Consider the following 27,142-nt stretch of genomic DNA (forward strand, 5'->3'; position numbering starts at 1 on the left):
CTAGCCAAGAACCTGGGCTTGGGTCTGGTCTACCAAGAGCCAGTGAAGAAACATACTGATTAATATTCTTTCCTACTGTCTTGTCCTGTTAACCCTGGCGAAAAATAACCTCCAGCAAAATTGATTCTCACTTGTGACACGGCACACTCATAGTGTGCTAAACATTACTTATGCCGATGTAATCTCCCTTGCAGCTGGCTGAAGAGCTTCAGAACAAGCCATTAAACAGCGAGGTCAGAGAGCTGTTGAAACTGCTGTCAAAACCCAACGTGAAGGTGAGGACATGTTACGCCTGTAATAAATACCTTCCAAAAGGGCCACTTTCAGAGCTGTCAGATGAATTGTTCTAGGCATCCATTTTCAAGCGAATGTGCTTGCAGGTAGTGTGTGTTGTGTTTTAGTAGCCTACGTTCTAGTAAGGAAAAAGAGAGGAATTAAAAAAAATTATAATACGATAAACTACCCAGGAGTTTAATTGTGGAGCTCAGAATTTGAGTTGGGTAAATATAGTATGGCTTCAAGGTCGTTGTCCTTTGCAATGAAGTTAAGAATACCGAATATGCGGGGCACTGGTGACTCACACCTATAATCCTAGCTACTCAGGAGGCTGAGATCTGAGGATCACAGTTCAAAGCCAGCCCAGGCAGGACAGTCTGAGACTCTTGTCTTCACTTAACCACCAGAAAACCAGAAGTGGTACTGTGGGTCCTAGTGGTAGAAAACTAGCCTTGAGCAGAAAAGCTCAGGGACAGCACCAGGTTCAAGCCCTGAGTTCAAGCCCCATGTCCACTGCCCCCCCCCCCAAAAAAAAATTAAAAACCAGAGTACAGACTATGCAGCCTACTCATTTTTTGTTTAAGTTTTATTTCATATGTTCAGTTAATCACATTTAAATGTATTTTATAAATATATCTATTTTTACCATTTCACAGCATCCAATCTTCTCCTCTCATCTCCCAGTTTTCTGTCCCTCTTACCAATTTATATTTCAAAATAGCATTCCATGTTATAAAACAGAGCAGTTTTCCAGTGTAAAACACCTGTAACTTATTGGTAGACAGACCCAGTCTCCCCTGCCTACTTCCTCCCAAGCTTGTTTCTTGTTTGTTCTTCAGATGTAATTAGTCTAGAAGAAGGGATCTCACAGTTCTCCTACTCTCGTTCTAAGATCATTCATGAGTAAAATCCTACAGTGATTTGGGAACTGGCAGTGTTGCAGTTGTATATAAAACATTATTCCTTTGGAATTCCATATTTCCATATTAAAATGATCCTTTATCATATGATTTATAGGCAAGCATATATAGAATGTTGGCTGAAAATTTTTGCCTGTATTCCAAGTGATTATATAGGGGTAATTGATTTGTTGTGGCTCAGGAAGTTAGATTGTAGTTTTGAAAGAACAGATCAATGTAGGGCGGAAAATTTGCTTGATATTGAAGACAAGGGATATTCAAAAGCTAGGAGCTCCAAGGAGCTTTTTTAGCCAGCAGATGCTCTGTGAAGATTTCATTTGGCCTTAGACAGTGTGTAAGAAGTTCCTATGAACCAGACAGAGTGCCGTGAACTGCAAGAGGCTTGTTAAGCTCATCTGAGATCATTGTCGTGGCTCAAAAGCATAAGAAATTGGAAGTGGAATGTTTTGGACTAGGACACAAAACAAAATAAAACATTTTGATGTTCTGTGTAACAGTGAGATAGCATAGCTAGTAATAAATCACATCATATGGAAACTGGTGTTTGGCTCTAAAGGGAACTGTGACTTAAGGGGTATTATGAACATCTATTGCATGAAATCCTACAGTAATAAAATAGGTCATGTCCATTATATGGGAAATATTTTCGACGAATACTTTTATTTTTCATATTTACACAGCAAAATGAGCAAAGAAAGGGTGAGAAGTTCACATGAAAGATGGCCAGGTGGCGGTGGCAATGTGAACTTAAGGTCTTGGGAAGAAAGTATCTTTCTTCTTGTTTTTTCGTTATTTCGTTTCAAACTTAGGACCTTGATCTTGCTAAGCAAGTATTCTACCACTTGAGCTGTGCTACACCCCCAGCCCTTTCGGGCTTACTTTGGTTTTCGGATAGGATTTCACTCTTGCCTGAACTGGCTTCCGACCTTGGTCCTCCTATGTCTGCCTCCCAAGAATCTGGGAATCTAGGCAGGAGCCGCCCTGTCCGGCCCTCTTCTGTCCTGGACTTGCCCGCTAACTCATTTGCATGAATTACCATCACTACGAATGCCACTTCTACAGCTTCTTTAAAAAGTCCAGCCCTAAGATGAATTTCAGACTATTTTAGAATGTAGCCAGCTACTTCTTACCATTCTGAGAATAAACCAAAATACTTTCTTTTCTCTCCTGTTTTAAAGCAGAAGCAAGGTAGAGTCATAGAGTCTTAGAAAGTGAGTTTTTAATTTATGGGTCGATGGTTGAAATATGAAAAATGACATTTTGGCATAGTAATTTGAATATTGTCTTTTCTAGTGAATAAAGGAAATTATTTATTTCTTAGACCACTATTCTATTTTTGGCAATGTTACTTAACATTTTTTTTATTATAAAGGTGATATGCAGAAGTCTTATGGTTCTTGAGAAGAAAGTATCTTTCTTCTAGTTTTTTTATTATTTTGTTTTGTGGTACTGGACTTTAAACTTGGGCCTTATTCTTGCTAGACAAGTATTCTAGAGTACATTTCTTTTTGGACAATGTCACCTCTTCCCTTGCTCTCTCCCACCCCCACCCACACATTGTTCATTTTCAACATAGAGTCCAATGAGTGTCACAGTTACATTCGTTCATCTTTTATCCCTCCATTTCTGTGCCTCCCCTTACCCTCCCAAAGACCAAGAAGCAAACAAACAGAACCAAAAGAAAACAAAAACAGCAGAGAAGATAAAACCTCATTTTCATTTCCTAGAGTTCATTTCAGTAAATGTTATTTTATCTGGTCAGATGCACTTCAGCATTGTGTTTTTCTATTCTACTTTGAATATTGAATTCACTATATTATAACAGGACCCAAGATGTACCTCCAAAGTAATATTAGAAGTTTATTATCAAACACACTCATATATACACAACCAAAGACACAGGGGCCATGTGAAGATAATACAGGAATTCTGCAAATCTGCCATTTGTCTTCAAAGTGTTTTATGATTTTGCTAATTTGCCACTAGGGATAGACCTTCATTCATTCTTATTCAATATCTATTGTATATACAACTTGTAGATGATAATTAATTCATTACATTTAATTAATTGGATTTAATTAAGATTTCTGAAGGTGGTAGAAGAATTGCTGGCAAAGGGAACACAGAGAAATGATGTAGAGCACATACAAAGAGTGCTAGGTCCGTACTTGGAAAGCTATAGGCATGGAGTTCAGACCGGAAGGTTGAGTCTGAGGTAACCGAGGCAGGAGGATGGGTGGGAGTGGGGTAGGAAGAGCATGTCTTTTAGGTAATGTGAATAGCAGATGAAGTCTGAGACTTTAAAGGAATACAACTTCAAGGGGCAGAATAAGCTCATTGTCCCTGGTTGCCTGTGAAAGAAGAGGGAGCAAGAGTCTGAAGCAGGTCACGCCACCGGAACCTTGAACAGAGCTTGTCCAGCATTATTATGAATGGCCTTTCTTCCTCTTCCAATGGTGTCTTAGGTTGATGATAAATTATACGGTCACCCTAGTTGTGAGCGTATTCGAAGTTTGGATTTCATCCTAAGTGCAGTGGAAAGCCATCGAAAGAATTTAATTATAGGAGTGACACAAATACGTCTAAGTGGAATACGGATCAGTCTTTCCTCCCTGGTGGAGAGTCGTGTAGGATGGGAGGAATGTTGACTGGGAGAATGCCCGTTTGGATTTTGTGGCAATAATCCAAGTGGAACATGATTGTGGCCTTGTTGAAGGAAGGGAGACATGGGTCATTGTGAGGCTTAACTTGAACACACGCTGCTAGCATAGCTGGCTACTATTTAGTGTGTGTGTGGAGGGGGGATAAGAAAAATATCAGTGGGAATGAATTTCAAACATATGAAAAGTGTAAGTGTAAAAGAATTGAACCATAAAATATTAGCTGGATGTATAAGTCAGAGGAAGTATACTTGCTTAATACGTGTGAGTCCCAGGGCTTGATGCCTAGCACAGCAAAAAATAAAAAAGAATATGTATGTGTGTATATATAAACATATATAAATAATATATAAATATATATATACATACACATATATGCATATATGTGTGTATGTACACATACATATATATACATATATGCATGCATATATATATATATATACATGCCCATACATATTCTGTAGAAAATAGGTATATGTTTGTGGGATAGGGAAGTGTTTTCAAGCACAGACACCCATAACGGTGAGCCACCAGTGCTCACGCCTGTGATCCTGGCTACTCAGGAAGCTAAGAGCTGAGGATCGTGGTTCCAATCAGCCGGGACAGGAAAGTCTGTGAGACTTTTATTTCCAATTCACTACCAAAAGGTTGGAAAGTGGAGCTGTGGTTCAAGTAGTAGAGTATCAGCCTTGAGCAAAACACTTCAGGGACGGTGCCAAGGCCAGGTTCAAGCCTTGGTACTGGTACTAAAAGAAAAAAAATTAATCTGTGAATAAAATTAGAAAGAATACTAAAGAAAATAATTTATAATATTGTCCTTAGTGAAACATGAAGTTTATTACTTGTATTTTAATTTTACCTTTGACAAATTTACATTTACAAAAGTGAACAGGTAGAATGTTTCAAATTCAAACCACAGAGAACATGGAAATCAGTGCCTGCATTGGTTTTTAGTTAGAGTAAGTGTCATAATAGAAGAAAAACTCAATTTCCTCCATGAACTGTGCATTCACGCACCTGCTGGGATGACTTCTCTTCCTTGTCTGCAGCACTTTATAGCTCAGTATTAAATGTGCATTTTCCCATGTAAACTGGATCACAGAATGCACTACTTTGTCTTTTTTGTTTTTAATATTTCGATATGATGCAGACTGTTCTTTGGAGCAACATATTACCTGTTGAATTTATCCTGAGTCAGGAAGATCTTGTGAGCTTATGAATTTGAGGTCAGCTTGTAGCATAACAAGACCCTGATTCATAAGTGAAAAAGAATTGGGATTATTTTCATGTTTTTCTATGTGTTGGAATAGTATAAATGACATAAAAATTGAATACACAGCCATCTGGTTCTGGATGGGGGGGATTTAACAGGTCTTTAGTTTTGTTGGAAATTATGGATTTTATCTGATTTCTAACCTTTCTTTCTAGATTTCAAAAATTACTTTTTTCTGGGGCTGGGAATATGGCCTAGTAGCAAGAGTGCTTGACTTGTATACATGAAGACCTGGGTTTGATTCCCCAGCACCACATATATAGAAAATGGCCAAAAGTGGCGCTGTGGCTCAAGTGGCAGAGTGCTGCCTTGAGCAAAAAGAAGCCAGGGACAGTGCTCAGGCAAAATAATAATAATAAAAAATAAAAAATAATAATAAATTAAAAAAATAAATTTCTTTTTCTGGAAAATGTCACATATTATTTCAGATATATCAGAATAGTGTTATGCATTTTTTCTCTTGATTACTATCTAAAATTCAGTCCTTTCTCTCCATATTGCTAATGTAGATATTGTCAATTTGCTGTGGTACATAATGAATCTTGACTATTTACTCAATTTCTTCAAATAAAGTATTTATCAATTCTGTTTTTATATTTATTTATTTTTGTCTATATCTTCCTTTGCATTTTTTTATTTTTACCTATTTGATTTTTCAGTTGAGTGCTTTGCCTATAGATTTTGCCCTTGTTGAATTATAAAATCATTTAAGGGTAAATATGCTTATATCCTGTTGGCACTGACATTCACTTCTTGATATTCTATAGTGCATTTTGATCCTTTCCTAGTCTGACTTCTTTTAATTTGCTGAGTTGTGTCAATATTATTTTATTGATTGATGCCAGTACTAGAGCTTGAACTTGGGATATTGCTTTTGCTAGGCAGGTACTTTATTGTTGAGTCACCTCCTGCTCAATTAATATTTTCTCATTTTTAAAAAATGACAAATAAAAAGTTAAAACATGGTATTGTACAAAATTTACATACAATTAAATGTAATTGCAATGCAATCATTGTGATTATGGCAGAAATAAGATAAGCATTACAATTAACTATAGCATGACATAGTTAGTGTGGAGCAGGCTTTTTTGTCCAGTACCCTCATGGGTTATCTCTGGAATCACGATGAAACCTTAGTACTTACTAATACTGTTTTAAGTGCTATGGAAATTAAAACTCAAAAACTTCGAGCTGTCTCAGCTCAGGAAGTGCTGAGTCTACCAACAGGGACCACCATTTCAAGCCTTACTCTCCATCTCCTGCCTGGGGAGCCGAAAATGTTTCTATAGCTTTCCCCCTATCTCTCCTTACTTTATCCTGTTATAATAAAATGAATGCTCAAAAAAGCAAAAGAAGAATCAAAAAGCCTTGCATCCAGAAACTAAAATAGACATTCAATCAGCGTGTGTGTGTGTGTGTGTGTGTGTGTGTGTGCATGCGTGCTTGTGTCTCTGTGTATGTCTGTGTTGTATAATCCACAAAGTGCTACTTTGCCTTTATTACTGATGGATGAACCAATCTTGCCTCTAGTGTAGACACTACTGTGTTTGCAATATGGGGGTTCCCAGTAAATTCGAAGTCAATGGAAATTATTAAATGTTAGGAATTTGTGTTCCATTTTAGTCTTAATTCTCTTCCTCTGAGATAATTCAGTACATTCATATGGCCTTTACATTTTTCCTTCATGTTCTTTAATTTGTAATAGTATAAACATGTGATCCTGTTCATTTCTCTTGACAGCCATCTATTGCTTCTGAAGAGGGCTGACACCTCTATTTTACAACTTAACTGCCCTTGGGTCTCTAATGATGTGGAAAATTTGTCATTATGTAATAGTAGCCTTCCTTGAGAACTATCAGAGATTTCTAAAGAAACATGAATTGACCAGCTACCACACAAACACTATGTTGATGCGTCAGCAATATCTACAAAATTCAATCTTGCTACTAGGATGTTAAAGTCTAGAAGAGCAGTGACGGAGAAAGAAGAAATGAGAAAAGTAAGGCAGAGTTGGCTCCCAGAGCCTGCTATGCACTGTAAGGTCAGAGGGAGGGGAGGTGGCAGATTCAAGGACCACTCTGCAGTCTCAGAATCCTGCAGTAAAGACAAAGTAACCTGTGTGAGTTACCAGCTAGAGCCTTAGTTGCTAAGCCAGGAAAGTGTCGCCATCTCTAGAACATGGTGTCGTAATTTAGATTGGGAAATTTTGGTGGATTTTGTGTGTATATGAAAGAGACATTCCTGGGGCATGAAGTCAGGGCCTGGGTGCTGTCCCCTGATATCTCTACCCCCCTCCCCCCAAGTCAAAGCTAGGGCGCTACCCCTTGAGCTACATGTCTGCTTCGAACTTACTATCATTATATTTCGCAAGTTCATGGACTTTCTTGCTCAGCCTGGCTTCTAACTACCATCCTCAGGTCTCAGCCTCCTGAGTAGCTGGGATTATAGGTGTGAACTACTGGTGCCTGGCAGTATGTTTTTTAAATCTGTGTATGTGTGTGTGTGTGTGTGTGTGTGTGTGTGTGTGTGTGCACCAGCACTTGGGGTTGAAAGCAAACCCTCACATTTTCACTTGGCTTTTTTTGTTCAAGGTTGATGTCCTATCACTTAAGCCATACGTCTACTTTCAGATTTTTGTTGGTTAATTGAAGAGTGTCAGATTTGTTTTCTTAGGCTGGTTTTGAACCTTGATCCTCAGGTCTCAGCCTTCTGAGTAGCAAGGATTACAGTTGTGAGCCACTGGCACCAGCTAGATTTTTTTTTAAAATATAATATTATTGTTATTATTAAGGTGTTGTACAGAATGGTCACCATTTCATAAGTCAGGCAATGAGTGCATTTCTTTTGGTTTTTTTGGACAATTTTACTCCTTTCACTTGGATTTTTTTTTTTTTTTTGGCCAGTCCTGGGCCTTGAACTCAGGGCCTGAGCACTGTCCCTGGCTTCTTTTTGCTCAAGGCTAGCACTCTGCCACTTGAGCCACAGCGCCACTTCTGGCCGTTTTCTGTATATGTGGTGCTGGGGAATCGAACCCAGGACCTCATGTATACAAGGCAAGCACTCTTGCCACTAGGTGATATCCCCAGCCCCTCACTTGGATTTTTTTTTTTTTTTTTTTTTTGCCAGTCCTGGGCCTTGGACTCAGGGCCTGAGCACTGTCCCTGGCTTCTTCCCACTCAAGGCTAGCACTCCACCACTTGAGCCACAGCGCCACTTCTGGCCGTTTTCTGTATATGTGGTGCTGGGGAATTGAACCTAGGGCCTCGTGTATCCGAGGCAGGCACTCTTGCCACTAGGCTATATCCCCAGCCCCTCACTTAGATTTTTTAAGACAACAAAATAAAAGGATTTGTTATCATTTTTCAGCTTTCCAAAGTATTCACTGACTAGAAATTACTCACTGTCTAACCATGCAGGGTGGAGGAGTTTTCATCAAAGCTTACGAAAGGGAAAAGTTAAGCTTCCTTCTGGAGGGATAAATCAATGTTACTTATTCTTACGAGCGGGACACTTAATTCTGTGGACCCGACAGATGCCTAGAATGGAGTGTTGACTCCAGGGGGTCTGAGACAGCGAGTACTTGTGAGCCTGTTGAGTTACAAGGCCCAGTGTTCAATTTCCTGCAGATTCTTCAGAGCTACAGGTAAACCCATCAGTTGTGATGGGTGTCTATAGCATATGGAAACACAATTTTGTTTAAGTATTGCCTTTTGGAAGGAAAATCTGTATAGTGAAGAATAAAAATCACCACAATTAAAACAGGAACATGGAATACGAAAATGACTTCCTTGTCCCAAATAAAAATGTTACTGGCCATCAATATTTCTAAAGTAAAGCGATTACAATGATGAATTTGAAGTTGGGCACTGGTGGCTTCCAAGATGCCATCTTAACCAATAGCTGGACACTCGGTCAACCACCGCGAGACATATAAATATGATTAGCTTAGTCCAGGGTAGACTGTGCAGGAGGCTGAGATCTGAGAATTGTGGTTCAAAGCCAGTCTAGGCAGGAAAACTTACGAGACTCTACCTCCAATAAACTACCAAAAAGCAGTATTAAAAGCTGGAAGTGGAGCTATGGCTCAAGTGGTAAAGGACTAGCCTTGAGTAAAGAATCCCAGGGACAGCAGTCAGTGCTCAGACCTCTGGACCAACACGTTACCCCCCCTCCCCCCACACACATATAACCATAGCAAAAATGGTTAGAGCCATGGCTTTAGTAAATTATCTGCCCACCTAGCAGGAAGCTCCGTATTCAAACCCTAGTACTGCAAAAATAAAATAAGTGTATGTGTGTACGATGGCATTGTGGCATGACAGCAACTCTAGACAATACACAGATGACCAAGTATGAATGTGTTCCAGTGAAACTTGATTTCTACCAAGACAAGTGGCATGGTTTTCCAGTCTGACTAGCCTAGAAAAATGGAGATCGATTTTAGATAGATTTTGAAAGTATGTGTAATAGGCTATGTATTTGATGTTGGGGTGCACTTGGGAGGAGAGGGGACATCTCAAGGATGATTTCTGGGCTTCAGGCTTAAATAACATATGGGTCACAGCGGTGATGCTGGTTAGTGGAAAATCCAGAACTAATTTGCCTAGTCATATGCCAAGTTCCATGTTCTCTTTCATCTATAATGACATTAAATCAATGTTTCATGTTTTACCTCCACAGTCATAAGTCAAAATGCTATTTTTGATACACAATCGTTACATGAAAAATTAAAATGAGAATATAAAAGAATTAATACCAATGATCAGTTTTACTTTCTGCTGATGGGAGAAAAATACTAAAGAAAGAACTAGGACCTTGGTGCTGTCCCTGGGCTTTTTTTTTTTTTTTTCTAATTGCTAGCTCTCTATCACTTGAGACACAGCTCTACTTCTGTTCTTTTGGGGGGGCTAATTGGATATAAGCATCTCACGGACTTTTCTGCAGGCTGGCTTTGAACTGCAATCCTCAGATCTCAGCCTCCTGAGTAGCTAGGATGTCAAGCATGAGCCACTAGCCCCTAGCTAGAGAAAATATTTTTAGGTGTTAAAAAAATCAAATATGTCAGGCTTCTCAGATTCCCATTGGCCCATTGCAAGTGTGTGGATAGCTGTATCCACAGCTTCCATGAGTATCTGTCTCGTACCTTGCTCCCAGCGGCTCACCTCATCAGACCTTAGTGCATAAAGTAGGAAATAGAGGAGAAGGGCTATGGATTCTTTGGGTCAGTACCCTGGAGAGGGAAGTGCAGCTAAGTGGAGCTGTCTTCCTGTGCACACACACCTGCTTCCCACCTGTCTGTAAGAGGTCCTTTTCAAATATGCCTTGTTACCATGAGCATGTCAACACATGATTGTAGGATTTTGGCTTTATTTATGCTTTGATGTATTGGGGGTTTCGTATTTTATTAATTTTTTTTATCAACTTTATAGGCTTTGCTCTCTGTTCATGATACAGTGGCTCAAAAGAATTATGATCCTGTATTGCCCCCTATGCCTGAAGATATCGATGAGGAGGAGGACTCTGTGAAAATAATCCGTCTGGTTAAGAACAGAGAACCACTGGTGAGACTGGTTCGCGTCTGCTGTTCCTACATGAGTGACTGTCCCAGTGCGTCCATATCAGCCTCACATACTTGTTCCTCTTTTTACACGTGCTTCCTCTGTGTCTTCCTCCTTTATTTTCGTGTGTAGAGGACATGATTTGAACATTTCATATGACGTCAAATAAAATAACCGGCGGGGCTGGGAATATGGCCTAGTGGCAAGAGTGCTTGCCTCCTACACATGAAGCTCTCTGTTCAATTCCCCAGCACCACATATATGGAAAACAGCCAGAAGGGGCGCTGGGGCTCAGGTGGCAGAGTGCTAGCCTTGAGCGGGAAGAAGCCAGGGATGGTGCTCAGGCCCTGAGTCCAAGGCCCAGGACTGGCCCCCCCAAAAAATAAATAAATAAAATAAAATAACAGGCATTCCATTACTAAATCCAGCTGTTCCTCTGTTTCTACTCCTCCTGTCTAGGAACTTTTTGATAGTTGTTTTTATTGTCTCTAGATAAATGGCCTTCTTTCCTACAACCCAGTGGACAAATCTACTGAGAAATGCTTTTGTGATTGTTTTGTCTTATTTTGTTTGGAAGGGAGCTACCATTAAAAAGGATGAACAGACTGGGGCAATCGTAGTGGCTCGAATCATGAGAGGAGGGGCCGCAGACCGAAGCGGTAAGTCAGGGACGAGTCCTTTTGTTTGGTGAGTAACAGGCCCAGTACATAATTGGAAGGATAACAGCTTTGTTCTAATATAATGGAGCAAATAGTATGGTATTTTTTCTGTCAGTGCAGGAACCTCTGTAAATGAATGATTAACTCTTATCTGTTGTTATTTTTGCACACTAGCTTCTAAAGTTATATTAAGTCCTATTTCAATGTTTCTTTCATTCTTTTTCTTTCTTTTTTTTGTGGTGCTAATATCGAGGCTTTAAGTCAGGGCCTTGTTACTCTCACTTGACTTATTTTTTTTGCTCAAGGCTGTTCTCTTTCACTTGATCCACAACTCTACTTAAAGCTTTTTTTTTTTTTCCTGGATATTAGGAGATAAAAGTCTTACAGACTTTTCTGCCCAAGCTGACTTCAATCCTTGGTACTCAGCTTCCTTAGTAGAGAGGATTACATACGCCATTAGTACCTAGCTGTTTCTGATTTTAAAAATACTGGAAAGACGAGTCAGCTTTTTCCTTTCCATACATGCATATAATTTTATTTTGATCATATTTCCCCTACTCTCTTATTCTGTTTTTCTTTTTAAAATTATTGTTAAGGTAATGTACAGAGGGGTTACAGTTACATATGTAAGGTAGTGAGTACTTCTTTTTTGCCAGTCCTGGGCTTGGACTCAGGGCCTGAGCACTGTCCCTGGCTTCTTCCCGCTCAAGGCTAGCACTCTGCCACTTGAGCCACAGTGCCACTTCTGGCCGTTTTCTGTATATGTGATGCTGGGGAATCGAACCCAGGGCCTCATGTATACGAGGCAAGCTCTCTTGCCACTAGGCCATATCCCCAGCCCCGAGTGAATACATTTCTTGCCAAACTTGTTACCTCCTCCATCATTTTCTCCCACCTTCTCTCCACCCCAAATTCCTCCCCTCTCCCCCGTCGTACAGTTAGTTTACAGCATATTGTCTAGTAAGTATTGCTGTTGCATTAGTTCACCTTTTTCCCTTTGTCTCACCATTTTGATGTACAATTTACTCTATAAAGTATCAATAATGTGCATTTCCAGGTAAAGATATTGGTGCTGTGTTTTGCCAGCCATTATTGAGCTACATTCTTGATTCACTGCCACAGGTATAGATTCTGAAACCCAAGAAGTCTGAAAGTTCCTTTTTTCTTCCTTAATCTATTAAGGAAACTAATGATGCTTTGATTATGGAAACAGTCACAAATTACAGTTCCTTTTTGTATGTAGAATGCAGATTTGCTGAGTTTGTATTTTTTAACGTGTTATAAAGGTGATGTACAGAGTGAGCTTGTATTTTTCAGGTCTTATTCGTGTAGGTGATGAGCTTAGGGAAGTGAACGGGATACCCGTGGAGGATAAGAGACCTGAGGAAATAATACAGATCTTGGTAAGATGTAAATTTACTTTACACCTGCAGTGAAAAGAAAATTAAGTCATAGTATATCTGGAGCATCAGCTTTGGCATGAAATGTATGGGATTTGGTTTTATAATCTGGTTTTTAAATCCCAGCTCCCATCATTCAGTCCTTAGTCCCAATTTGTTCTTGGAAAATACCTAAACCTTTGTGCCCCAGGCTTTCATTTACAGAGTAAAATAAGAATTAAATGTCTCCCTGCTTCATTTTTGAGGATTAATGGAAGTGATGTAGGTAAAGAATTTAGGTTTTAATAGATTGTGCCTACAGTGTTTTTGGTTATGTATTATCTTCCCTCCTCCTATTCACATCGCTGTACTGTATGCTGGGAGTTCTAGGTATAAATAAGTAGTTATAGTAATATAGTATAGTATAGTATAGTATAGTATAGTATAGTATAGTATAGTATAGTATAGTATAGTAATTTAGTAATGTGAAGAGACTTAAAAGAAAGTTGTCCTAGACCTGGGTATTATTTATTCAGTCAACATTAGTTTATAAGGACGAAACAGAAAATGGTCCCTTTTTTGTCTGAAAATGTAAACCTACAATGAAAATTGGACCTGAGTATCTGAAAATGAAAATGGAATATCTGAAAGATTGGATGTGTTGGGTTGGAGGCTTGGTGCCTGTGGTAGAGCACCTGAATAAGAGTGAATATACTGGGATATGAGTATTTGCTTTGTGTGTACTGGTCCTGGGGCTTGAACTCATTGCCTGGACATTGTACCTGCCTTTTTTCTCTACCACATGGGCCACAGTTCCACTTCAGCTTTTTGGTGGTTAATTAGGGATAGAATCCCACAGATTTCCCGGCCAGGCTGGCTTCTCACTGCGATCCTCAGATCTCAGCCTCCTGATTAGCTAGGATTGCAGGCATGGGCCATTGGCATACAGCTTAAAAGCTTCCTAATTCAATGTAATCTCCATCAGAATTCCAGTGGCATTCCTCAGATAAATAGAAAAGAATCCCAAAATGCATTTGGAAACATAAAAGTTCCCAAATTGCCAAGTCAATCTTGAACAAAAAGAGCAATGTTGGAGATATTATGATATCTGACTTCAAATTGTATTACAGAGCCATTTTAATAAAACCAACATGGCACTTGCACAAGCACAGATATATAGACCAATGGGATAGAATAGAACAACTCAGAAATAAACCTATGCAATTACAGCCACTGATCTTGAACAAAGGTGTGAAAAACAGATGGTTGAGAAATAACAGCATTTTCAACAAATGACATTAGGAAAACTGGATGTTTACATGCGCAAGTCTGAAACAAAATTCTTCTCTCATAATGTACAAAAATCAACTCAAAGCAAATGAAAGACTGTAGGAAAATATTTGCAGATACAGACACGGGCAATGCATTTCTGAAAAACGGTTCCAAATACCTCAAGAAATCAAAGTAACAATTCACACACAGGATTCTGTCAAATTAAAAAAGCTTCTACATCTAAGGAAACAATGACCACAATAAAGAGACAGCTTACAGAATAGAAGAGTATCTTTGCCAGCTATTCATCTGACAATAGCTTAATATCAAAAATGTAGGTACAATTCAGAAAATTAAGGACAACCTTCCAGCTAATAAGGGAGCAAATGAATTGGACCCTTCTCAAAGAAGAAATTGTCAGTCAGTAGATAGAGAAATGTTAACATCATTAGCCATAAAATCAAACCCCATTGAGACCCCATTGAGATCCCAGCTAGAATGTGCATCAGATAGGAAACAGTCAATAACGAATGCTCACAAGGATGGACCTTGCACACTGTTGGTGGAAACGAGTGTGGGGGCTCCTCAAAATACTAAAAGTAGAACTACCGTGTGATCCTGTTCTAGTCCCGGTGGACGTATATCCAAAACAGTGTTAAGTCTGCATATAATACAGATCCCTGCATAGCCATGTTATAGTAGCAGCACTAGTTACAATCACCAGCCCAGTGTAGGTGCCCATCAGTTGATGAGTAAATACATAAAAGGTTGTACATATGCTTATGAAATTATCATCTGCTTGAGTGATCCAGCTCTTGATCCAGAATTAAAACCCCTGTACTGCTCTCCCCTGCCTTCCAAGACAAGATGCTATCAAAGTGACCTCACACATTCCTGCTCTCCCCCTTAGAAGACCAGCACTAACAACTCCTGTCGGGACTAACAAGTTACTTAGAGGACAATACTGCTATTGACAGAAGCAAAATGGGAGCTATAAAATAACTAGTTTGTCAAATCGTCTGCATTTTAGCTTAACATATTTTTGATGTTTTAAAAAAATAAATCTCAAGTACATTGTGTGAGAGTTGGATGGTTATATTTTTTTAACAAAGATACTATGTCATTTTGGGGAAAATAGATGGAACTGGAAGTTATCATGTTAAGTGAAATTAGCCAGATTCAAAACAAGCAAATATGGCATGTTTTTCTTATATGTGAAGTATATATGTGTGTGTGTGTATATATATATATATATATGCGTGTGGTGTATATACCTACATATGTGTGTATATAAATATAACACACACATATATATGCCCACTTTTGGAGGGATCTCCAGGAGGGAGAAAGAAGTAGAAGGAGGGCGTAAATATGATAAGTTGATTTACATGCATGCAGTGAACTAGCCCAAAAGTCCATTCAAATTGTAAAAAAGAAAAAGGTAAAAGGTGGAGAGTAGTGGAGGAGAGAGAAGAAAGTACTAGAAGAATGAAGATGAGGAAAATACATTACATGTAAAATGTCCATGCATTATGTATATGAAAATTTCACAAAGAAACCTTTTTGTATAAACAATATATGCTAGCAATTGAAATAACTTCTAAGCTAGGAAAATAATAAATGCTTTCTACAGCGTAGACTTGACCAAAGTGTGGGGAAATAGCTATGGTTGTGTATTTTTGGTGATGGGAGAAATTAATATAGATTTTTAAAAAATAGCCATTTGAAACTCAAAAATTTAAATGTCTTGATCTGTTTTCTTTTTATGCCTGTCCTGGGGCTTGACCTCGGGGGCCTCGGCACTGCCTCTAAGCTAGCTTCAAAGCTAGCACTGAGTCACAATTCCACTTCCAGCTTTGAGGCGGTTAGTTGGAGATGAGAGTCTCATGGACTTTCCTGTCTGAACTGACTTTGAACCACAATCCGCAGATCTCCACCTCTTGAGTAGCTAGGATTACAGGTGTTAGCCACTGGTGCCCAGTTTTGTCCGTATGTTTTAGTGAAGAAATTCAGTGGTTGGAAATTGACTTTATGGAAATAACTTAGCGAATACATATAAGCAAAGTATTTTTAAAATGTTTGAAAACTATTGAGAAGGTTGGATTGACCAAATCACCATTCAAGTGATAACCTACTGACAGGCATCAAATAGGTGACTATATGATTATATTGGTGACTATATTATAGTCCCTCGCTATATGTCAGTTCAGTTACCGTGGCTTCCCTATATTGCGAGTTAAAAAAAAATGTAAATAGTGATCCCTCACCTATCACAGAATTAAGTTTCAGAGATCCCCTCAATAGGTGAAAATCCACGAAATGGCAATCACTGAGCCATGATATAGCCAGGGATGATTATATAATGCTGCTACTTCTCCAAAGGTGAAGGATCACCTCACCTTTAGGTGTAAGTGACTATATGACTATGTAGCTGGCTATATGACTTAGTAAGAAGGGTGATAATCATCATTGCTAACTTTAAGCGAAAGCTTAATGACACTGTTGTAAAGGGTTTATTTAACTTTCACTCAAGAAACACAACATATGCAACTAGAAAACAGAGGGTTGATTATAGAGGAGATTTTGCTTTCTCTAGCTGTGGAATTTAGTATTAGATGAATTCTTAAGATTTATGAATTCAGTTTGTGATAAGCAATAATTATATTGACATTTCATAATCACAATATTGCCACTTCAAAGTAAGTCACTGTTTTATCAACTGTTGCTACGCGAATACAACTCCATGTTACCTTGTCTGGCTGGAACTGCTTTCTTTTGGTGTGTAACAGCTAACTGGATCTGACATATCCCAACTGGGCTTTTAGAAAGTGTAGGCTAGCAAAGTGAAATCTGATTGCATTTAGACCATGGAAGGAGTACATTTTAGGCCTCCTTTCCATTTTTAAGATGGAGTCCTGGTTTATGAATTTGTCACTGCTAGTAAACCCCAGACAGCTCTGTCTTCACCCTCTCTCCTTTCTCCATTCAACTTCTTTCCTTCTTGTCTGCTTGTTTTCCCTTCTTATTCCTTCCTCTTCTTGACTTCCACTCTGTTACTGCTTTTAAATCTGTGCCAGGTATTTTAGTAAGTATGCTCCAAGAATGAGCTTTGTGACTACTTCCTAATAATCTGTCATGTGGATGAATGAGCTTGCAGTTTACAGGTGATCGGTTGAGAACTAATCACATAATTGTCTCTGATCAGTGCTGAGAAAGAGACACAAGTCAAGAATGACATGAAAGTATATAAAAGAGACTTGCCCTTGTCTGAGATGGGTGTTTCTTTTAATTCCCTCTGAATTTACATTCAGTTGTTTTTTTTAAATCTTTTGAGTCTTACATGTTTGTACTCATCAGCCAGAATACAATAGACATGTTCTTTTATTATTTTCCTCCAGTGGACAGCACCATTAAACGAATCCTATCTCTATAGCCATAGTACTGACAATAAAGGATTTTTCTCCAAAACCACAGGTGCTGATGATTAAATGTAATAGCCTGATTTTTGCACCTTATCCTAGTTATTTTAACATTTTGTTTACTTAAGGCACTATTCATATGTCGCATTTTTGTTTCCAGTTAACTTGACATGGATGATCATATATTCTTTTATATCTTAAAAATAAACAGGAAGTAAAAAAGTGAATGTAGTGGTTAGTAATTTAAAACTTAACAAACCTTAGGCCTTTGTCACATTACTGGAACTTCTACAAAAAGAGTGTTATTGTTTGGTCTATTGGTAGTAATCCGGTCTTGTAAATTGTTAGGTATTTTTCACTTTCTCCTTCTTTTATCTTATTTTTCTTTGGTTCCACGTTTTTAAATATGATCCTTTATTTTCTCTGCTACCAGGCTCAGTCTCAAGGAGCCATTACATTTAAAATAATACCCAGCATCAAGGAAGAGACACCATCTAAAGAAGGCAAGGTTAGTAGTCATCGCTGAACAGTATTTTTTGTATGTACAGGGAAATAATGTGTTTTTTTTTATTTACTGTGTATCACTTTGTCACCAGAATTTTGTTTCATATTCTTATTTTGAAGTCATTGTTTCTTACTTCTTAGTTGTAAGAATGTAGGTGATTCTCATTTTCTTTTTCCTCTCTCTTTCTTTGGAACACATCTCCGTGTAGATGTTTATCAAAGCGCTTTTTGACTACGACCCTAAGGAGGACCGGGCGATCCCCTGTCAGGAGGCCGGGCTTGCCTTCAGGAAGGGAGATGTCCTCCAGCTCATGAGCCGCGACGACGCGACGTGGTGGCAGGCGAAGCACGAGGGCGACGCCAACCCCAGGGCGGGCCTCATCCCCTCCAGGCACTTCCAGGAAAGGTGGGCCACTCGGGCGGGGCGCGGGGCCTTCTTCAAGGCACCTTCTGTTCTCTGCGGAATATTGTTCCAGCATGGCTGTGATTAAATGAGCTCGAAACCCCTGCTGCGTTGGAACTTATTATCCCTTGGGTTTAGATTTCTGTTTTGCTTAAAGTGTAAAGAATGATGAAACAATACGACGTCTGCCAGGTCATCTTAGGCTTTTGCTCTGAAGCAAATGGAAAAAATGGCCTGTCACTATCACAATCCATGTGAAGGTGAAAGGTAAGAAAAAGTAAGTCATTTCAGTAGGAAGAGAGATAGATATACAAAGATTTGTAAGTTGGAGGCAGACACTGATAGCTCATGCCTGTAATCTTGGCTACTCAGAAGGCTGAGATAGAAGGGTTACGGTTTGAAGCCAGCCCAGGCAACAAAGTCCATGAGACTCTTTTCTCTAGTTAACTGCCCAAAGCCAAAAGTAGAGCTTTGGCTCAAGTGGTAGAGCGCCTGCCTGGAGTGGAAAAAGCTAAAGGACAGCACGTACACCCCAAGTTCAAGCCAAGCACTGGCGCTAAAAGAAAACGCTTCTAAGTTGGAAGATTTGTTTCTTCATTTAAACAGATTGTACCAATATTTTTCCCCTTTCAAGACTTTTTTTTTCCTTAACATTTTTAATATTTGGTGTTACATTAACCTTGAACCTTTGCTGAAAATTGATAGACATGTTGACCTTTTCTTTCTCCAGGAGATTGGCTCTGAGACGACCAGAAATACCAGTTCAGCCCTTGAAAGTTTCCAGCAGGAAATCATGTAAGTTTGTTGTTCATAAGAATGGAAGACAACCAAATCCTGCTGTTTGTTTTTGACTATTAAAGCAGGTGTTCATGGAAGAAGGAATCTTATTAGCTTGCAGTAAGTAGCTTTTAAGAGCATTATTTCTCTGGAAGCAAACCCAGAAGATATTTGCAATAGGAATATTGCTGTGAATCTGTGAAAGAAAAGATTTGTTTATAATAAACCATAGTCCATTCTTTAGGGGAAAAAGTGTAGTAACCACAACTCTCACAAATTTCTAAATTTAGATATTTAATAAATTTAACCTAGAATATACCTCTTTCCTCTGTCCAAAGCCAAGAGTTCTGGGTAAGTTATTCTTTGGGAAAGATGGGAGGTAAAAATATCTACTACTTGGATACAAAAACATTTGTACTTAAGAATAACTAAGCTCTGTGTGTGTGTGTGTGTGTGTGTGTGTGTGTGTGTGTGTGTGTGTCTCGCATGCGCGCATGCGCACATGTCCTATCTTGGCTGGTTTTCACAGCCTCAGATCTTGGCCTCTTGAGTAGCTAGGATTACAGGTAATGCCACTGGTAACTGGCCTACTTAGTTCTTTTCCTATCTATCAGTCATAGTAACTTGTCACAGTATGTCTGTTTGGAGTTATCATTAACCTAAATTAAATATAAATGAGGAGAAGAAAATGGACAGCATCAAAGTCCTGCAAAGCAGTGTGGGCTGAAGGGGATTTCTTTTCTTTTGGCTTACCCTTCTCTCAGCTTCTTACCCCTTGCCCCCGCCCCCCCCCCCCCCCCCGCCACCTCCTGACTCTAGCTCATAAATCTCTGTCTCAGCGCCCCTAAATGTTTCCTAGTTTGGGCTATTTTATGAATTTTTAAAAATCGTTTTATTTGAAGCCTCAAAATCATACATTAAAAAGCAAAATGAACAAATAAATGGCCCTGGAATTTTACATCAACATCTGTTTTTAGTATTGTGCTCTTCACATCTCCTGTTATTTCTGTCAGTTTGTGGACGCGTATAGCCCAGGAATCGCATAGCGAGAGAGCCAAAGGACAGCCAAGTATAAATCTCCCAGCAAGCAAATACTTAAGTGGAACACTGATTCCCAAGCCTGCTTGTTCTTGCTGCTTAAGTCTGGGCAGAAGGAAAGAGCACTTGTCACAACACACATGGCAATGGAAGACATCAGCATGCTAAAAGTTTAATGTTGCGTTGTGTCTAAGAACGCGGACTTTTCCGTTGGTGACATGTCCAGTGGAAAGGAAGTTTTAGAGGGATCTGCCCCGGGGCAGGGGAGGGGAGGCTTGTGCACTTCTGATCTATGTGGTTCTGATATATGTGGACTAAAGCATGCCACTGAAAAATACCAGAAATACGGCTAGCTACGCTCCAGTCTTGATCGGTACTGACCTTGTTTGAATCGTGACAATTTAGGGATTTATAATTTCATATAATTATGAATTTTCATTTATTTAAATTTGCTTTTCAGTAGTTCTCCCCAGCTGTACTTGGTTTAAATGTATATGAATTTGACATGACAGGTGTGTGTGTGTGCGTGCGCGTGCGCGTGCGCGTGCATGTGTGTATCCATACTCATGCGCCTGAGAAATACAAAGGGTCTCTATAATGGCATTTTTGACAATTGCCTCATGCTTTTACTTGCCTTTTTCACTTCTGGTTGGCACTCTACCACTTGGGCATGTCTCCGGTTCCAGCTTTTTGCAGGTTAGTTGGAGATGGAGTCTCCCAAACTTTTCTGCCCAGGCTGACTCAATGATCCTCCCGGTTGCAGTCTCCTGACTAGCAAGGATTGCAGGTGTAAGCCATCAGCTCCTAGTCTAACCAGTTACCTTTTGTCACTATGTGGTTACTTCTATAACTATGATTTTATTCTTTATTTGACTTGTAAGTGTATCATTATGACTGGAGTTTTCATGCAGACAAAGTTCATGAAGATGAGGGTAGTATAGAGTTCATAGGAATATCAATATAAAGGCAGAAAGGAATGGCATATTTTAGAAGAACTCCGATTCCTGGCTCCAAGGTAAATCAGACCAGGAGTCATGATAATCATGTTCTCTTTAGACTTTGGTCTTAACATCCCATGTAAAACTCCTCAGTATCATAATAATCTTTGATGTTTGGTTATTTTTCCTCTTGAAGAAGCTTGGCATAACTAACACAAACAAAATAATGTGCTTTTTAAAATTAAGCATTCCTGTTTCATAATGAAAATAGCATGCGTATGCGTGTGTGTGCATATGTGTGTGTGTATGTGTAACAGTCATTGCGCTTAAACTGGGTCTGTGCGCTGCAATCTTCCTGATTTTTTGTGCTCTAGGTCAGTGCTCTACCACTTGAGCTACAGCTCCATTTCCAGCTGTTTTTAGTAGTTAATTTCATATGAGTCTCAGGGGCTTGTCTGCCTGGGCTGGCTTTGAACCCTAATCCTCAGATCTCAGCCTCCTGAGTAGCTAGGATTAGAAGCATGAGCCATCAGCTCCAGCTAAAAATATTTTTAAGTCTTGGAAATAATATGACGCTTCTTCTCTTTGTTTCCATCCCCCTTCTGTTTTGGAATAATTACTTATCCAACTAAAAAAAATTGTAATAGAAATGTATTTTCCTTCCCCTCTATCATCTGATATGGTTTTCACATAATGGATTTGTATGAGTAACACAGAAGAACAGACCTAGATGTCTGATAGATTTTGGTTGATATGACTAGCTTTTGGATTATTGCATAAAAGCATCAGCTTAAGTGTTCTGGAAATGGGTGAAAGCAAACCTTAAGTCTCAAGTAGCATGTAGGAGTAGTTTTTCATGATGGAAACTTGGCAGCTGTGTTCCTTATGTCAATATAATTTAAAGTACCCTAACATTTTTGTAGTCCACTTGCTTATATAAAACATACGGTATCACCTTGCCTTGAAGAAAGAAATACGGGTTTCTTTATTGGAGATATTGTTTGCTCTTTTTCTGTTGAAGCATACACAATTATGTGAGTTAAACATTGTGTTAATTATATAAACACTAATCTGCTTTAATAGGTGGTAGATATTTTTAAATTTAAATTTTGGGGCCAGTACTGGGGCTTGGACTTAGGGCATAGGCACAGTTGCTTTAGCTTTTCTCTCAAGGCTTTCTCTCCGTCACATGATCCATAGCTCTACTTCTGGCTTTTTGCTGCTTAATTGGAGATAAGAGTCTCAGACATTTCTGCTAGGGGTGGCTTTGAACCATGATCCTCAGATCTCAGAGTCCTGAGTAGCTAGGATTACTAGCATGAGCCACCCGCTCATAGTGATACATTGTAATTTAAATACAGCTTGTAAGAGCCTTCAGAAAGGATAGAAAAAACTTGTTTACATACCTTATTTGACAACAGAATATTTCAGTGCTATTTTTATTTCCTTTCTTAGTTATCCAAGTATAAATACCCAAACATTTCTAATCCAGTGGACTGAATAATAGTAATTTGGTCTTTACTTCAATAAAATAACTCTTGTATTATGAAAGGACAAAAAAGGTCTTGTAGAATTCCTGTTATAAGACATAAAATTGCAGAAATAAGAAATAACAGCAAAAATTTTTGAAAATGTTTTAACCAATTGTGACTACTATGTGGATACAACTTACCTGCAGATGATAAATGCCCATTAGAATGAGGCAGACAATGAGAAAAAGAATGTATTTGTGGCACATGATATTAATGGTTTAGGTTGAAAGTCAGACATTTAAGGACTCTGTCATAAAGCTTTCCAAGTCAAGAATAGTGTTTTCTTCTGTCTTCAATAAACATATAGTGTTTTCTTTTTTAAATTTAATTTAATTATAAAGGTGATGTACAGAGGGGTTACAGTTACATAAGTAAGGTAATGAGTACATTTCTTATCAGTTATCTCTTCCCTCATTTTTCTCCCACTTTCCCTTCCCCATGGCTCACCCCCACCAAGTTGTTAAGGTCATTTCCAGCATAGTGTCTTGTGAGTATCCCTGTGGCATTGGTTCACCCTTTGTCTTTTGTCTCACCATTTTGTTATTCCCCTTCCCTTCCCCAAATTAGATAAACATATATAGAATATGCAGGGTACCAAAATAAAAAAAAACAACAACAGTGACAACAGGGAATACACAAAAGGGAATAAAATGAAAGAAAAAGGAAATAACTTTATACAGTACATTAAAAAAAAACAACTAGAACAAAAACTAAAAAAACAAAAAATACCTCCTGCTTCCATATCGTGGAGTTCATTTCAATTAGCATCATTTTATGTGGTCATATGTATATAGCTATTGAGCTGTTGTGATCATCTGCTAGGACTATCCTAGACATATACGAATTATTACAAACAAGGGAAACCATAGAGTCTATATTTCTTTGGGTCTGGCTTGCTTCACTTAACATGATATATATATATATACACCCATATATGTATATATACATACATATATATATATATATATATACACACACACACACAATGGAATTCATGCTTCTGTCAGAAAGAATGACATCACCTCATTCATAAGCAAATAGAAAGACTGGGAAAAAACATTTAGTGTTTTCATACATAGAGTTAGTTCCGACACAGAGACTGAATATGTTGTTATAATTAGGTTATGTGTAAAACATTTTTTTGATGCTAGTGGGAAGTTGTGAACAGAAACACATGGAATTAAAAAGAAAATACCAGTAAGGGCTGTGTGCCTGTGGCTTATACTTGTAGGATTAGCTACTCAGGAGGCTGAGATCTGAGGATTATGGTTCAAAGCCAGTGTGGGCAGGAAAGTTCATGATACTCTTTATTTCTAATTAACCACCCAAAGCCAGAAATGGAGCTGTGGCTCAAGTGGTAGATCACCAGCTCTGAATGAAAAAAACCTCCAGGACAGTACTCAGGCAGAGTTCAAGTCCCAGTCCCAGCACACACAAACGTAAAAGAAAACTCTTAAACATTGTTGCTCCTCTGTGTTAAGTCAGCTTTTTGTTGAGATAATCAACATCTGCAGAGACTTGGGCTTGTGACTGAGCAGCATATCATGGTGGGGAGTTTTCACAGTGGAGCAAAGCTATTCACATCGAGGCTAGGATTCAAAAGAGAGAAGAGGAAACTTCTAGGGTCCCATCATCCTAGACACAAGGACACATCCTCAAGGGACAAGAGATCTCTTCCACAACTAAGTTCCCTCTTAAGAGTTTCCACTATTTCCTACCATATGGCTTGGTGTGCCCCTAGAGATCATTCCAGATTCAAATGTGAACACTGTAACACTTGCTAATACTGTGTGTTGGATTCTCAGGCTCAGGGTGTGTGTGGAAAGAGGTATAGATGAATGAAGTTGTAAATCTCACACTTAATCACCCCCACAATGAGACCTGTATTCTCTGCCTGTTAGTGTCTTCTAGTTTGCAAGGTTCTAATTTGGTCTTGGGAGTCTGTGGTCATGGACTGTTTTAGGGGAGAATGCAGTAGGGGGTAGAGGGTGTTTAGAAAGCAGATATGGCCATCCTGCTGTCAATAGTACTGCACCAGCATAGATGGATAGATCGTTCCACTTATCAAGAGTATCTGCTCTGCCTCCTTTGTCCCACTGGCTGCTATTCTGTAGCAGTCATCTTGGTCTACTGTGAGATCTTTCAGTCCACTCCCTGTAGCCTGCAGGTTTGCCTCTTTGTGTTCCTGGCCTCTCCTCTGCGGTCTTATAAGGTCTCTGTCCTGCTCTCCTGTGTTAATCGCTTTGGGCTCCTGTTAGCACTGCTGTTGGCAGGGGCTGGTCCTTTCTGGGCTCTTCTGTCTCCTGTCAGGAGAGACACTATGGGGTTGACACTGATGAAAGGGTAAGAAGGAGTGTTTGAACAAGGGGAGACTTGGAACAAACATGTTCCTGACTTTCCCCCTGATTTTGTGTTTTCTAGCCCAGGTTTGAGTACCCACAAAAGGATGTCCAGGTGGTAATTTTGACATCATAGTTAAACATCCCTAGGCTACCTGGGTCCACATTCCCATCTGTAAAATGGGAATAGTCCTGGCCTCAGAATGTTAGGAACTAATTAACTGCATGTACTCAGTGAGCCAAGGAAAACGCCTTGTATATAGTAAGAAATGGGCAGTTACCCCATCCATCATTCTAGGATCAAGTCTTAGTATGTTTTTTTTCTTTTTATTTAACTTGGTAATTTTAAGGGAATCTATTTCATTTCTTAGGTTTTCCTACGAGATGTCTATTAAGCATGAACATACTGTTGGATATGTGTGTGGATTTACAATGCTAAAATTATCTCTTAAGGATTGTGCTGAGAAATTTTCTTTTCTGCAATTTTGACCTCTTATTATAATACAAACTATATACATATATACACATATAGTATATATACATATACTGCACATACATTACATTGTATATTATATATAAGAAATATATGTTATATTATAATTATATATAATATATAACACATTTTATATTATATATAATGTAATATCCATTAGTATATATTAATGATATACATTAGCATTTTACATCATGTATACTATATATAATGTAATGTACTTTAGTGCTTATATTTGTTATGGGCTGGTTGTTGGTGTTTTTAAGTATTTTTGTCATTTCTTTTGTGACATGGCTTATACCATCTTGTTTTCATGACACTTTTTAATCAAGGGTTCAGTATTAAAATTGTTATATTAGTTCTATCAAAAATTTTTGCCATGTGACAAGATGCATGAAGATTTCAGAATGCATGAGATTTCAGTGATTGGTCTTAAGGACTGTTTATTTTGTTTCCTCCATGGTAGATGTCTTATTTGGCTAATCCATAGCACATAATCTAATCTTTGATTTCTGATCACTTGTTTTGTTATGTGAGTTTTTAGAAGTCTTAAAAAGGTGTGTAAATGAACTCACTTTGTGAGCCTGAAAACTAATAGCTTCTCATATTTGCTAGTACTGATCAAGTAGAACCAACACAGTTAAAAGACCCATGGGTATTTGAAGAGTAAAAGTGGAGTGGTACACACTTTCTCTGAACCGTTTTCTCTGATGGCCAGTCTGTAGCTGGGGTTTATGATAAATGAGCAGAGAGCTGTTCTTGCCATTTCCTTTCTCTCTGTCAGGTCATTTTGCAAAATTGGTTCTACCTTTATTCAAGCTTAAGTTTTACTCTAATATATTACCAGGACATTCTCCCCCTTCACTCCTAGTCAGTCTTGACTCTTTTTTTTGCTAGTGCCATGGTTGAACTCCTGAGTCTTGCATTTGCTGAGTGGCTCTCTATCACTTAAGTCATATCCCCAGTGTCTAACTGAACTTTTAGTTTTTATCTTATTAGCAATTTTAAAACTACTTAGGATTTCCTTTAATCAAATAATACAATGAAAACAGCAGGTCTTGCCTGACTCATTGGTATGTCTAATTAAACTGACTCTTGTCAGGATAGATAGTGTTAAATTAATAGGGTATTATTAACAAGAAATTTAGACACTTTCTGGGTAAAACTTGTTTATAAGAATACTTTTTATCTTTTTTAAATGAATTTTCTTAAATATCTTGAACAGATTAATTTACAAACAAAACCAATCTGTGAAAATAATTTACCTTATTCAAGGTATTATTGTTCTATTTTTCTTCATTTGATTGCTCATGAGCTCTAAGAAGACTTTTTTGTTCAGATAGAAATGATCTTACATTTATTTGACCACTGCACATTCCCCAAATGTGTAAGTAGAATTCTATAACTACTAAGAAATTAGTAGGAAACCTAATAGAAAAAATCATAAACCTGAGCAGACATTTTGAGAAAGGCATCTTTGCGAACAGTAAAAGAGTCTTATTCATCAAGGAAGAATAAAACCACAATACAGTACTATGCACTAAAGTATATACATACTTTATAGAACAAGACTGAAGTGGAGGCTAAAATTCTATTTATATGTTGATTAACTCTTTTGATATATTTAAAATATGTTTATCTTTTTCCTTTGGCTTTTCTAAGATGAGGAAATAAGTGAGTGGGGTAGGTGAATTTTTTTTTT

General features: G+C 38.4%; 1 protein-coding gene across 2 annotated transcripts in view; it reads left to right on the forward strand.

The window, feature by feature from the left end:
- The window catches only part of Mpp7 (MAGUK p55 scaffold protein 7), a 125,416-nt gene that overhangs the window by 55,009 nt on the left and 43,265 nt on the right, over positions 1 to 27,142 (forward strand). For both annotated transcript variants that reach the window (XM_048367908.1, XM_048367909.1), the window contains exons 4-10: positions 195 to 275; positions 10,559 to 10,690; positions 11,265 to 11,346; positions 12,664 to 12,749; positions 17,850 to 17,924; positions 18,130 to 18,326; positions 19,054 to 19,118. In XM_048367908.1, the coding sequence (XP_048223865.1) occupies positions 195 to 275; positions 10,559 to 10,690; positions 11,265 to 11,346; positions 12,664 to 12,749; positions 17,850 to 17,924; positions 18,130 to 18,326; positions 19,054 to 19,118 (718 nt within the window). The remainder of the gene's footprint in view (positions 1 to 194; positions 276 to 10,558; positions 10,691 to 11,264; positions 11,347 to 12,663; positions 12,750 to 17,849; positions 17,925 to 18,129; positions 18,327 to 19,053; positions 19,119 to 27,142) is intronic.

This window comes from Perognathus longimembris, chromosome 18 (assembly GCF_023159225.1).
Source record: "Perognathus longimembris pacificus isolate PPM17 chromosome 18, ASM2315922v1, whole genome shotgun sequence".
NCBI classification, from domain to species: domain Eukaryota; kingdom Metazoa; phylum Chordata; class Mammalia; order Rodentia; family Heteromyidae; genus Perognathus; species Perognathus longimembris.